Genomic DNA, 14,068 nt, shown 5'->3' on the forward strand with positions numbered 1-14,068 from the left:
GGTTTGGTTTTTCTATTGCTATATTTTTTTTCTTTAATTCTTATCCCCAAGATTTTATATAGAGCTAGACATTTCTATATAATTACTTAGTATGAAGACAAATAAAAACAGGGTTTTTTTTTTACAGATGAATGAGGTACTAATATAGGATTAAACGCCTTTTTAAAGGAATTTATTGGTGTATAAACTCGACCAATTCACTCACAAACAAATAAAAGTCCGAAGGACTTTTATGATATGTTTGTGAGTGACTTGGTCCAGTTTATACACCAATAAATTCCTTTAAAAAGGCGTTCCTTATAATTCTTCAAATTGGAGACAAGGAATTTATTTTTCCACACTCATAACCTCTTTCACACATAAATTGTATAATTATGTCATTGATTTTAGCCTGGCACATGAGTATATTTATTTGTTAAAGCAAAAGTATGTACTCCATGAAATTTGCTATCTGATAAAAAATAAACTACAAAAAATCATATTATCATTCAAATGAATGTTTTGTGTTTATTATTTAATTGAACGATTAACGCGAAGTGAAAATAAATATTTTAAACGTCGAGCCGGATTGTGTTATTATCATCGCCATCTTGTTTACATTGGTTACAAAAAGAAGTTCGGTCAACGTTGTCTATCGAAAAATAAACAACGTCAAGAACAACTACCGGAAGTCCTCTCAGCCAATCATTTCAACGTATTCCCTAATATGCAAATCATATAAGAATTATTTGATTATATTTTATTGAGTTTTTTTCTCATTTACATACACCCCCAAATTCTTTCTTTTCAAATTGTACTTACCCCTGTAAACATCTAGTCACTGTACAATAATCTGGTCTATCAATCATGGAGTTTAATTCATATGATAGTTTTAAGGCTGCAGCTCTGATCAGTCTGGTAGACTTCTTTCCTATCCTTTAAAAAAAACCAAGATTTTTTTTCATTTTTTTTTTCAGCACATCATGTCATTTCTGTCATAAAAGATATTAATAACAAGTCACTAGCAAATAATATCATGCAGATTGTGCTATTTGTGAAAAAAACATCTGAATTTTATAATTGTAAAGGCTCGATATCATTACCAATTTTTTTTTTAATTAAAAATACAATCACTATTATAGTTAAGACTGTTAAATAAGCAGTAATTTAATTTTATGATATCTAAAATTTTAATTTTAATTTGTTTTGGTCCACATGTGGCACACTTGTTAATTTCAATAAAATATGTAACTCTATATTCATATGGTAGTTCAACTGTATTAAAATGCTACATACCATACAAATAGATCAGATTTACAATCCAGTATATACACATTTTTTGTGTCCAGTAATTTCTGTACAAGCCTTCCTTTTGGAATCTCAACTGAAAAAAATCCACATAAGAGATCACATAAACATTTCTCAAACTCTTTAAAGTAGGTACGATATGGGGCCCTAAAATCAAATTACTTCAAACTGTCTCTGATTTGCAGAATTTGAATGTTAAATCTATATAATTTAATAATGGGGAAATAACAGTTTTGGTGCAAGTATCTCCTTCTTAAGGTTCAAAACTACAGTATATTCAGTAAAATGGTTTTAAAACACTTAGAAATAATATAAAGCATAACCCTCTGGCCAAAAAGATATTTACACAGGATCTGTATTTTATATCTTTCTATTCACTGGCAAAATACTATTATGGGGGACACTTATGCTCTATAATGTGGCCTAATGTTCCTGAAATAAGTTTATTTTGCTAAAATTTTTATAATCTCCCTTAATAAGTCACTTTAATGATATAACGGAAAATTGTGTTATCAATTTTAAGGAAATATTTAAATTTATAGTATGTGTAAAAATTGAGATTTAGTAATGGTATCATAAAATGTTTTATTTACGCTGAAGTGACAAGGCCAGATAAGTCCTTAAATGTATTTTTTCTTTAAATCTTCGAATTTTTATTACTAATTTCTCCACAATTTTTTCCTGATAAGAAAATGGTTGAGAAATGGGTATTAGAAGGAGGGTAGCATATTGCATCAAAGAGATATAACTTACATCAGTCAGTGAATTCCATTTAAACATTTTACTTTTACCTAACATTAAAGCTATGCCTTAAATACCTACAATCTGGGAGCCAGATACATCATAGCCAACCTTAAGTCCAAAATTCTAAGAAAAGTGACCTTAATGTATAGTTCTTTGTTCTCATTTTTCCATTATCAAAAGGAAAAAATACAATTCATAAGTATAAAATTATTGTCCATGATATTGTCTGCAAAACATGACATTTAGGTATCATAATATAACAAAGTTGGTATATGCCATTTATATATAAACATCTTGTTAACATGTGGAAAAATAAATTGCTTCGCCGAGCGCAGCTGGATAAGACTGCAGAGGTCCAACCCTGAACAGTTGGGGCGAAAATGGACACAATATTCACGCTTGATACAGGTCTGAATTTGGATTGTAATTAAATATTTGACACATAAAAGGTTTATGACACAGAATAACTGTAGTCAAAGAACTTAGAATTGGTTATATGATTTGAATTATTATTAAATTTTTTGCTTTTGTGCAATACACTATGCTGTTGCGTATTAACCCCCCCCCCCCCACTTTTTTTTTGCAAAAAAAAATAATATTTGGAGAATTTTTCTTTTTAATTTCTGAAATCTGAAATGAGAAAAAATTGACTCCCCACAATTTCTCCCCCCCCCCCCCAATTTTTTTTTCACCTCCCCCCTCCTTTTTTCCCCCAAAAAATTCTTTCCCTCAAGATATGGTCTTAATCTCAATTCAAATTTCCAATGGAGTTTGCAACCATAATTACCCATTTAAATTTACCATAGTGCTAACTTAATCTATTTTATAATAGAATTTAAAATATGGTGTCAAATCTTTAAAAAAGTTATTGTCCATTAACCAGGACACCCTTGTTTTCCCCCCTTTTTTGCCCCTAATTCCTAAATGGTTTGAGCCATAACCCCCCAATGCAAATCCTAACCATCCCTTTGTGGTATGGAAACTTGTGGTATAATTTCAGAGAGATCCATACACCGTTCCACAAGTTATTGTCTGGAAACTAGAAAAATGCCTATTTGGGCCCCTTTTTGGCCCCAAATTCCTAAACTGTTAGAACCATAACCCCCAAAATCAATCCCAACCTTCCTTTTGTGGTTATAAACATTGTGTTTAAATTTCATAGATTTCTATGTAATTATACTAAAGTTATTGCTGGAAACCAACTGTCTTCGGACGACGACGACGACATGATACCAATATACGACCGCAAAATTTTTTGCGGTCATATAAAACTATTTCTAGCTGGTTTTGGGGTATTTGTTTTGGCTTTTATTCATTGTTGGGTTGTTGTTATATTGACATGTAACATCTCCTTTTATTCATATAATTACCCTGTGGTAGCTCTAAATATCCCATTCCTAAGCCTACTTTGTATAGCCTGGGTTCTGCTGGCTCAAAATCATCTGGTACAATTTCCTAAAAAGAATATTAATAAAATATTGTAACAAATAACAAATTTTCCTCTGAAGTGTATCTAGTATTAGTGCAGAACTTTCTATATTATCAACTTTGCATATCTATTCATGGCTGTTCCATAAAAACATACATGGGACCCAGGGGAGGCAATTTGAATTTGCCACTACACAAAAAGTTAAACAGAAATGTACAGGTGAAATATATATAATTCAACTTTTGACTCACCCCAATGAAACCATCTGGTTGAGCTCCTAAAGCTTTCCAAAATCCGGCCTCTTCTCTAGCTTGGGACTCCATATGAATTTCTGCCTTATTCTTCCTTTCATTTTTGTTGATCTTTTCTGCTACCAGTCTGAATGAAATCATTTAAATAATCTCAATTTTTCTAACAGAACAAAATCTAGTTATGTATAATTCAATTTTCTATCATTATCCTATATAAAAATAAGATGTGGTATGATTGCCAATAAGACAACTCTCCACCAGAGACCAAATGACATACAAGTTAACAACTATAGGTCACTGTAACCCCCTTCATCAATGAGTTAAACCCATACCGTACAGTCAGCTATAAAAGGCCCCAAAATGACAAATGTAAAACAATTCAAACAAAAAAACTAACAGCCTGACTTATGTACATAACAATGAACGAGAAACAAATGTGATATTCAACAACAAACAAACCAGCAGTTGATTTGTTCTGTTTATTTTTGTTTTTGTCACTGAACTTGGACAATCTGATAATACATTTCCTTGAAAGTTTGGTTTAAAAGTTGTCATAATGGATAGGGAGTTTAGTTCTATCAATTCTCACAATGTTTCATTTTTTCAACAAGATTTTGTGAAAACAAACATGGAGTGCATTTGTAAGTAACCTAATATTATGTAACAATTCTGTAATAATGAATAACATCAAACTTCAGTTGTAGTCAGACATGTAAAAAATAGTCAGATTTTAATCACATAACATAAATAGTGTAAAAATTTGGTGAAACTAATATGGAGTTATAAATAATACATAATGTGGAAACAGTCATTTTTATTCAAGAAAATTTTTGAACTCTAGAACAACATAAGTACTATTCCATTAAAACATCATAGAAGGGTAGGAAGTGATGTTAATGTGGAAATCCCTTCCTAGCCTCCTAAATCTATTTTAAGGGAAAAGCTCTTACAGAAAATCTTAAATTATTGAGAACAAGCCCTCTTAATGGAACCTATTATTGTGTCAACATCTGTCTAGCCAAATTTAATTATTGTGAGATGTTCTGGAATAATCCAGTCATTCAGTGATGTAAACACAATATCATATGTATATCCATTAATTCTCACCTTGTTTTGGTCCTAATTGTTCCTCTTGCCATCTTGCCAACCCATACAAATATATCATTGCCATTATCCAACAGATACACAAATCTTCTGTCTAATGACCGGACACCAACATCAACCTGCAAATAAAATTATTTCTTTAGTATACTAATCATACTGCATATTATATTCAAGATATAGTATATGCTTTATTTTTAAGAAATTAAACACAGTATAATGGAACTTTACATTCATGAATGAATACACTTTTATCTACTTTAATAAAGCATTCAATATAATTTAAGATGGAAGTGTGGATTGGTTATTTAAACTAAACATAATATTATAGTTCATATAACATGAACTTACTTCAAATTAGGGTATAAGAAAACATGAGGCATGCCTCTTGGCACAAATGTTTTGAAACTGGTGACCAAAAATTCATCACTTTTTAGGTAACAACATTTTGGAGGCCAGCCCCTAAAAATGCTTTCATCTGAGAACTTATAAAACACATTCTATTCTTAATAAATGTACACTTACCCTTTCCATGTGTATAGCATGTGCCCCTGAAGCTCTGTATAGTTTAGTTTCATATTCCTGTAAAAGATGAATATATGATAATCCAATTATGTAGTAATTCTTCACATTCACGTTATTGATAAAAGGAGTAGGTCCAGTAAGACCCCTTTTTGGCCCCAAAATATAGCAGTTTTACAAAATTGTTAAAATGTAAACTTTAAGCTATTTATTGGAAAGTAGAATACTTCTGTTACCTAAATATGGGCTGTTTTTGACAATACAATGCACATATATCGGGTACTAGCATCATTAAGTCATGCTAAATTGCTGAAATCTTCACAATTTTAGCATTTGAGTTAAATTTTAGACGGTTTCCGTCTTAAATGGAAGTGGCCGCATTTGTGTTCATTCTTAATATTTATATGTAAGTTGTATTTGATGATAATACATAACATATATAAAGGTTGAGAGTGAACACGGATGCAGCCAATTTCATTTTTGACAAAAACCATCTGAAAAGTGACATATTATGGCATATTTGACAGATTTTTCATATTTAAGCTTGAATTTGAGTGTCTTTAATGACTAAATCAGTTCCAATCTTTCACATAAACTAATTGAATCGATTGAAGTAGACACTTAAGTGTTTAAAAAGTGTCCAAAGTTTTTCGTCAGATGAATCTGAAATTTTGAGGCCAAAATCGGTTCTTACCGGACCTACTCCTTTACATTTCACTGTATACCTACTTTTTTGATATTCTTAAACATCTGTTTCCTTTTTTAATTCTTCAATCAACAGGATTAACTTTAATATTAATAAGGAAACTAATGAGGAGAAAAACATGTACTCTGCCCTCGCCTCTGGTAAGCAAATGTAACTTAAGTTCAGTCCAACATGCTAGTGCATTTTTTGATCAACTATGTGAGGGCAAAATAAATTTATTAGAGCACCAGCAAATTAACTAGCCTATATGCATAGCAAGTGGATCATAATACCTGATTTTGACATTCTGAAGATAGAGAGATCTTCAAAAATCACAAAAATGTAAGTTTGCTAATTTTTTGGAAAACTTATACATTGTAGCTTAAATTAGAAATTTTTGTAATTTTTGTGAAATAATTTTCAATAAATATTAATCCTTAAAATACATTAGTAGTGAATGACTTACAACAGTATCTGCACTAAGAAACCACTGGTAGTCCTACCACCTTCTATGTACTTACAACAGTATCTACACTATAGAAACCACTGGTAGTCCTACCACCTTCTATGTACTTACAACAGTATCTACACTAAAGAAACCACTGATTGTCCTACCACCTTCTATGTACTTACAACAGTATTTACACTAAAGAAACCACTGGTAGTCCTACCCCCTTCTATGTACTTACAACAGTATCTACACTAAAGAAACCACTGGTAGTCCTACCACCTTCTATGTACTTACAACAGTATCTACACTAAAGAAACCACTGGTAGTCCTACCCCCTTCTATGTACTTACAACAGTATCTACACTAAAGAAACCACTGGTAGTCCTACCACCTTCTATGTACTTACAACAGTATCTACACTAAAGAAACCACTGACTGTCCTACCACCTTCTATGTACTTACAACAGTATCTACACTAAAGAAACCACTGGTAGTCCTACCACCTTCTATGTACTTACAACAGTATCTACACTAAAGAAACCACTGGTTGTCCTACCACCTTCTATGTACTTACGACAGTGTCTACACTAAAGAAACCACTGGTAGTCCTACCACCTTCTATGTAATGCACACCATTCTCAAACAAGTCCATAAACTCTTCAGATTCATCCTCCATTTCTTCTCTAATTGTCCTACATTCTGCTCCCAGTAAATTACGAAGGTTTACTGCATGTATCGCTGAACAAGCCTTCTTATCAAGCTAAAATGGTATAATATTAATTTTATTGTATAATGTACATAGTATCAGGATCACAATATTTATAAGGAAGGAAAAAGATGATCATTATGAAAATAAACATTGCATATTTGCTAATATGTTTTCTTTTCCTTTTAAGATTTCTTATACTATGAACTTCAACACATAAGGCTTAATTTATATTTAAGTTTCTGCAAGAGGGCTTTCAAATTTACTTCAGTTAACTCAGATTTTTAATCAATTAAGTTAAACTTATCACAGTTCAAATGCAATGAACAAACAGGTATTTTACCTAGACTGACAAAATACTTCAACTTTTCCAAGTTTTCAACAAAACAGAGTTCCACATAGAGAGATTCTACTGTATCTGTATAAACTGTACTGTTGCCTATACATGTACTTGCTTACATCCACTTCATTTGAACTGTGGTGGATAGTTGTCTCACTGGCAATCATACCACATCTTATTTTTATATACTATGAAACCTGTCTGAAGTGAATCCTGCATTACTTCTATGTCATTTGGTCTCTCTGGTGGAGAGTGTCTCACTGGCAATCATACCACATCTTCTTATCTTATATTAACCAGAAACATGTGAAGTGGACTGCTGCATCATCACATACAGTGAATACTCTTTAATGTTTAACTTGTGTAAACCAAGCACCTGGCTCATCCAAACAAGATATGCAGCCCTGGATGGCTTTAGGTCGAACACGTTAAACTGTAATGTGTTAAACCTACCGTTGTTGTTTTGCCTATCCAATACCAGATCTGCCAATCCAGACCATTAGAATCATTTATAAATGTCTTCAATACTATATAACAATCTCTCTCATAAAACTTTCCCATCAATGCTGAAAAGTAAAGCATTTTTTATATTTTTTTTCAATTTATAATAGTTATGAATTCAGAAAATGTGTTTTATTTACTAAAGGATAAGTATATATCAAATAAGGTGAAAACAATTATTACAACTACATTTATTGACAAATATTCAAAATTTAAAACTGATTAATTTGTAAGAAAACTGATGCATTCCTATATGTTACATGATGTAATTCAAATAATACCTTAATGACAAACCCTATATTAAAAGAATTTATTAAGAAAACAGTGTACCATGCGTAATACATAAGCTAAACCCAGGCAATCAATAAAAAATTAACATTCATGCAAAGTTTTCAGATTTATTTTTACAAATTGTAGTCCAGGAAATAAGCAACAACAGGGGTAATTTTTGTTTATGAATACACACACTAAAACCACCATCCTAATGATCAAGAAAAATTTGAAGAAATTAGGCCATGGCAAACTTAAGTAACTATTCAATATTTCAAGATTTTTTTTATTAAACCTCTGAGGACTAAAATGGAAAAGGTGAAAATGTAAATGGACCCTTTCAATCCTCTATCACAGTTTTTCATTCATGTTTGTTATTACTATGGACCTAAGTCTGAAAGAGACATAATGTTAAATCACTGTTGTATCATATTGGTTTGTAAAAAATTTACCTTAAGCCTTTTTTTTTAAAGCCACTAATGCATGAAGTAAGAGGTGAATGTTCTTGATCAAATGTCAAATTTGCCAAAATAATACTGAATTATGAAAAAGCGTTTTTTAAGGCAGGTTGAAGGAATCAAGACTTATTTTTAAATTTTAATTTTTTTGTTTGTTTTGTTGACTTTGAAGAAGCCATGCATCATACATGAAGAATGATCCTGAAAATTCACAAAAATGTTGACAGAACATGCTCTTAAAGCCGACAAAGTGTTACACCATGATGATTATGTAAAGTTTTTTTTATCAGGACTTATTTCAAACAACTTCATTGTTGACATAATTATGGGGAAATGATATTTGAAAATAAACTATTGAAATTTTAAGGATTCATTAATGTATATAGCTTTTTAGAAAATAAAGACTATTGCAAATAAATTTGTACATTTAACACCTTGCAAAGAAAAAACAAAAATTACAGTACTAAAATTTTAACTGAGAGGGGAATACTTTTTTCAAGAATTCAGGATTTTTGGGATTTAATTGTATCCTGATAAGGGAATGGACACATTATTTTCACAGGAATTTAGGATTTGGAATTTATATTCCCCTCCTACCCCTACCCCTTTACAAGCAGCTCATACGGAGTAATTATAAACTACTTCAGTAAGTATTTTTAGGATATATTATCTTATCCATTTATAAGCATTAAAAAGGGTAAAATTACATGTCAAATACAGCATTCTTTAAAAAAAATTACATGTATAAGTAGCTGACCCACAAAACTTTACAATGTCAGCTTTTCCCTGCAAAAACTGTATGTGTTAATGATATATAAGGCATTTAGCCATTCTGTCAAACTCTTACAATACAAGTCCTCTAAGAGAAGACAAGTACATTAATGCAAAACATTACAATTAGACTTACACTTCCTTCTTGTAAAAACTGAAAATTAATCTACATAAATCAACATGGGTTTCCTTTTCCTATAAAAAAATTAACAACCTAAAAAACTAAATTTTCCTTTAAAAAACCTGGTGTATTCCAATCAAACAAATTGTATCCCTTTCTTTTTTCACTCATAGAATATTCTACTTTTCCGAGCTTATAGTTAAACCATGCACAATAAATATGCTTATAAGATATTTTGGTAAATGCTTTGTGGTTTTTAAATGGGCTACATAATATTCATTTGGACTTTGGTAGAAGGTTTAACCATACTATAAATTGAAGATCCCTATATCAAAACTAAATATGAATTAAAAACCAATTGTTCAGAGAACAATTGAAGGTCTTTCCACATCAATTTTCTAAAATGTTAATAAGAAGCTACTTCCGGTTTACTCAAAGTTGCTTTTGGTGTCCAATCATAGGTTTCTTCATACTGATTCAATAAATATATGGTTTCTATATACTTTTGCCTGAAATAAGGGAGTTAATTGCCAACTTCTGATTAAGAAAATGTCACTTCCAGTCTCATATGATAGCTGTATTTATACTGATTCTAAAAATATATGGTTTATATATACTTTTGCCTGTAAAAAGGGAGAAAATTGGCTACTTCCGGTTTAGAAAATGTCACTTCTGGTCTCATATGATAGCTTTATTCACACTGATTCCAAAAATATATAGTTTATTTATACTTATGCCTGTAATAAGGGAGTTCATTTGCTACTTCCGGTTATAGAATGTCACTTCCAGTCTCAAATGATAGGTTTATGTATGCCCATTTAAAAAATATATGGATTCTAGGTACTTTTCCATGAAATAAGTGCAAGAATGACTATTTCCGGTTTACTCAAGGTCACTTCCGGTTGACATTTTTCAAGGTCATATGTCACCCAACATTTTGCAAAAGACATTATGGCTTTATTATGTACCAATCTGAAGTAACAATCAATTTACCTTAAAATAAAACATTTCAGGGGTAATAACTCCTAAAAGATGCCATGTTTTAGACCAAACATATCATATCTTCATCACTATGAAGCAAACATTTTGCACTAGTTCTTTTATATATAACTTTAAAAGTGTCAGAGAAAATACAAAAACAAGCAAAAGTCAAAATTGAGAACATGACCTTGACCTCCTATAAGATTTCACCAAATCGCTTCGATCCAAATCAGCAGAAAATTTCTGAAGATGTAACCAATAAATATGAAAAATAATTTTGTCATTATCTTTTTTGGTTACGGAGGAGATACACTCACAAGAAAAACAGTGTTTGGGGAGATAACTCTTACAATATAAAAGTCTAAGGCTTAACAAGATGAGTTTTAAAAGTGCAATAACTGTTTGCTGTTCGATATAATATCCAAAATATCTAAGCGACATCTTTCAAAATAACTTCATACCCCAAGAAAAGTGGAAAGACCTAATAAAGTGTATACTTAGTGTGGACTGAAGTTTATAAAGTGGCCTTTTCTGGCTACAACTTGAGTTAAGTTAATACATTTTACTGTTAATCATCCAAATCCGTTTATCCATCAAAAACACTATTACTAGTCTTCACATTCAGCATTTATCCTTAATTCTTTAAGTTCATTTATTTTCATAACATTTCATTTTGAAAAAAATGGTGATGATGCTCCCGCTTGCAAATAACATTATAAAGGGACATAACTCAAGAATGGTAAAAGTGATGCCACACAAAATCGTATTTGATCTGAGTTTTGTGGATATAAGCATTGTGTATAAGTTTCATAACATTTGGCTGAGGCAAACTTAAGAAAGAGAACGGAAACGAAAAATTCAGCAATTTTTCCATTTGTAAAGGGCCATAACTTAAGAACAGTAAAAGTGACTCCTTCCAAATTCGAACTTGACCTGTGTTTTGTGGCAATAAGCCTTGTGTATGTTTCAAAACATTTGTTTGAGGCAAACTCAAGTTAGAGAACAGAAACCAATTTTGGGACGTAACACTTAATGCCCCCTCTGCTGCGGCTGGGGCATAAAAAAATCATTCATGAGTTCTATCCCTTGAAAACTTGTCCTTGCCCTATGTGCCATCAGGCATAGCAAGGACTAATGGAATAATGAATCCCCTGAAAAATACACTAATTGCCAGCAAAACTGAACTTAGCATTTGCCTTGCTTACTTTTTGGGGACATTATTAATCACGTTTTTTTTTTTAATGTAGTTAGCACTGGTTTTCTATGTAGTACAAGGACTAGTAATTATCTGTAGTATCTTTCGGTTATTATCCATGATCACATGGTTGGTAGCTTCTGATCTGTGGAATACTCCTAAGAATCTTGACCTGATCATGCATAGATTGAAACCTAAATCTTTAAATGATGGGGAAAACAACAAATTTAAGACCACAATTCACCTCAGGAAAAGAGACATGAGGTGGATGTACACAATTCCTAAGATTTACAGGGAAGTAACTTTCTCTGTTCTTATGACTAATTCATCCTATAATTTACAAAATTGTTAACATTTTATTGTAAACCTAACAAAGTTACCCAAATTAAGACTAAGGTTTATTTACATTTCAATGAAAATTTGAGATTTAAAGCAAGATATTAAATAATCAATTATAGTATATATAATACAATACCTTCTTCTACTGGGTTTGGTAGAAAGTTTTCTATCTCCCAACACTGAATCCCTGAAAATACAAATATTAACATATATATTAGTTTTACAATTAAAAAAAACTTCATACCTAATATTTTAAGCTTTGAACTAAATGATTACAAGACTGAAACTTTCACATTGGCACATATCTGCATGAAAATATAGTCTTTAGCATTCAAAATAAAAAAAAAATAAAAAAATTTTGAAGACCTGCATGACAAAAATTTAGCACATCTGATATCTAAAAAATTGACATATGCTAAGTGACTCAGATTAAAAATGGAGATAATGGTGACCCTAATATTCATAAATGGGATGCTTTTATAAAAGGATTGTTGCTGTGAAATATGATTACCACTGTGTTTTAGATAACTGGACCAAAACATAAAAAGATATGTGTTTCCAAGAAAAACAAAAATAGATTGTTTCAAGGAAATGGACCAAAACATGAAAAATGAATAATCAGGATATAAAGAAAAGATCAGCTTTACAGCTTTAGTTACAAAAAATGAAAAAAAAAATAACATGGATTTTATAAATACTAGTATACCTGGTATTTGACCGACATCTTCATCATATATCTCACTGTAATCTAAATGTGGTCTCTCTAAATTCTCATTCCATTTCTTTGGCCTGATGTACAAAAAAATAAATTAAAGATATGTAAATGAATAACAATAAAACTTACAACAAAAAACAGAGACTTAAACAAATAATGATCTATCAATCATACAAGCATACAAGATAAAATTTCTGTCACTTTATCAGGAATGTATGATGTAAAATAAAACATGCCTTTAACAGCTCCTCATTTAAAAGAAAACCTCTCTCTGAAATGGGGTAAAAAAGATCAGTAATTTTATTTTAAATTGAAATAAATGTCATAAAATCAAAGCTGAAGATTGTTTTGTCTTTTGTAGATCACATTCAGAAATATTTTTTTTTAATTTTTAATGAATTGAAATTATTTTAAGATACGAATATAAATAAACAAAAAAGACTTACATTGCTAAGAAAGCACAAGTGCCTTACATAAAATAAATAATTCGCATTTATATTGTCAACTATGCTTTTGACAAATTTTAATTGTTAAAACTTACCTGAACTGAATATGTTATAAATTATGACACAAGTGTTTAGCCTACATATCTAAATTTTGTACAGTTATCAATTTTATCAGACTCAGGTATTTTATATATATATGTAAGTAATCAATATTTATGGTGTGTACGTACCGGAGTGGATTGTCATCTTCTAAATCTATACTTCCCTCTGCCTTATCCTTGGCTACATCTCTCATACCCTATACAAAATATTGTCATGATTAAACATAAATAGCTTCCTGTAATTTTGTAGACCTCATTTTCTACCAAATTCTGGGTTAAATATCAAATTGGACTAAATATTTATATTGAAAAAAGAAAATTAAAATATTTCACCTGCAGGTTTTTAAGTTCTCAATCAGTAACTGTGAGCAATAGATCTACTTATTTTCCAATCTATAAGGAACAATCATGTAAAATAAAGTATCAGACATGCAATTGTAGATCCATACAGGAATGCAACTTTGATTTCGTAAAGTCTACATATAAATAATCCAATGAAATTCTTATTCATGCAATACTTGTCCTATCACCTTTTTTGTATTAAAATAAAACATTTCAAAATTTTCAAACTTTATAGAACTCTTTTACTTGATTGAGGTTCAGCTGTTTAGCAATAAAATTTTAAAAAGCAAATCAAAAAAGTATGTGAGATGA

At 30.7% G+C, this 14,068-nt stretch overlaps 1 protein-coding gene across 2 annotated transcripts in view; it reads right to left on the reverse strand.

Moving 5' to 3' along the window:
* The window catches only part of LOC127710289 (protein flightless-1 homolog), a 40,565-nt gene that overhangs the window by 10,373 nt on the left and 16,124 nt on the right, over nucleotides 1–14,068 (reverse strand). Inside the window, exons 14-25 of one of the 2 annotated variants that reach the window (XM_052216078.1) lie at nucleotides 13,544–13,611; nucleotides 12,859–12,941; nucleotides 12,289–12,339; nucleotides 7,970–8,082; nucleotides 7,086–7,230; nucleotides 6,765–6,805; nucleotides 5,338–5,394; nucleotides 4,819–4,934; nucleotides 3,712–3,838; nucleotides 3,402–3,486; nucleotides 1,276–1,363; nucleotides 802–915 (exon numbers count right to left, since the gene is read on the reverse strand). In XM_052216078.1, the coding sequence (XP_052072038.1) occupies nucleotides 802–915; nucleotides 1,276–1,363; nucleotides 3,402–3,486; nucleotides 3,712–3,838; nucleotides 4,819–4,934; nucleotides 5,338–5,394; nucleotides 6,765–6,805; nucleotides 7,086–7,230; nucleotides 7,970–8,082; nucleotides 12,289–12,339; nucleotides 12,859–12,941; nucleotides 13,544–13,611 (1,088 nt within the window). Of the gene's footprint in view, nucleotides 1–801; nucleotides 916–1,275; nucleotides 1,364–3,401; nucleotides 3,487–3,711; nucleotides 3,839–4,818; nucleotides 4,935–5,337; nucleotides 5,395–6,764; nucleotides 6,806–7,044; nucleotides 7,231–7,969; nucleotides 8,083–12,288; nucleotides 12,340–12,858; nucleotides 12,942–13,543; nucleotides 13,612–14,068 lie in introns of both variants that reach the window. The other variant, XM_052216077.1, reaches the window with a different exon arrangement.

Source organism: Mytilus californianus, unplaced genomic scaffold (assembly GCF_021869535.1).
Source record: "Mytilus californianus isolate M0D057914Y unplaced genomic scaffold, xbMytCali1.0.p SCAF_7, whole genome shotgun sequence".
In the NCBI taxonomy this organism is placed as follows: domain Eukaryota; kingdom Metazoa; phylum Mollusca; class Bivalvia; order Mytilida; family Mytilidae; genus Mytilus; species Mytilus californianus.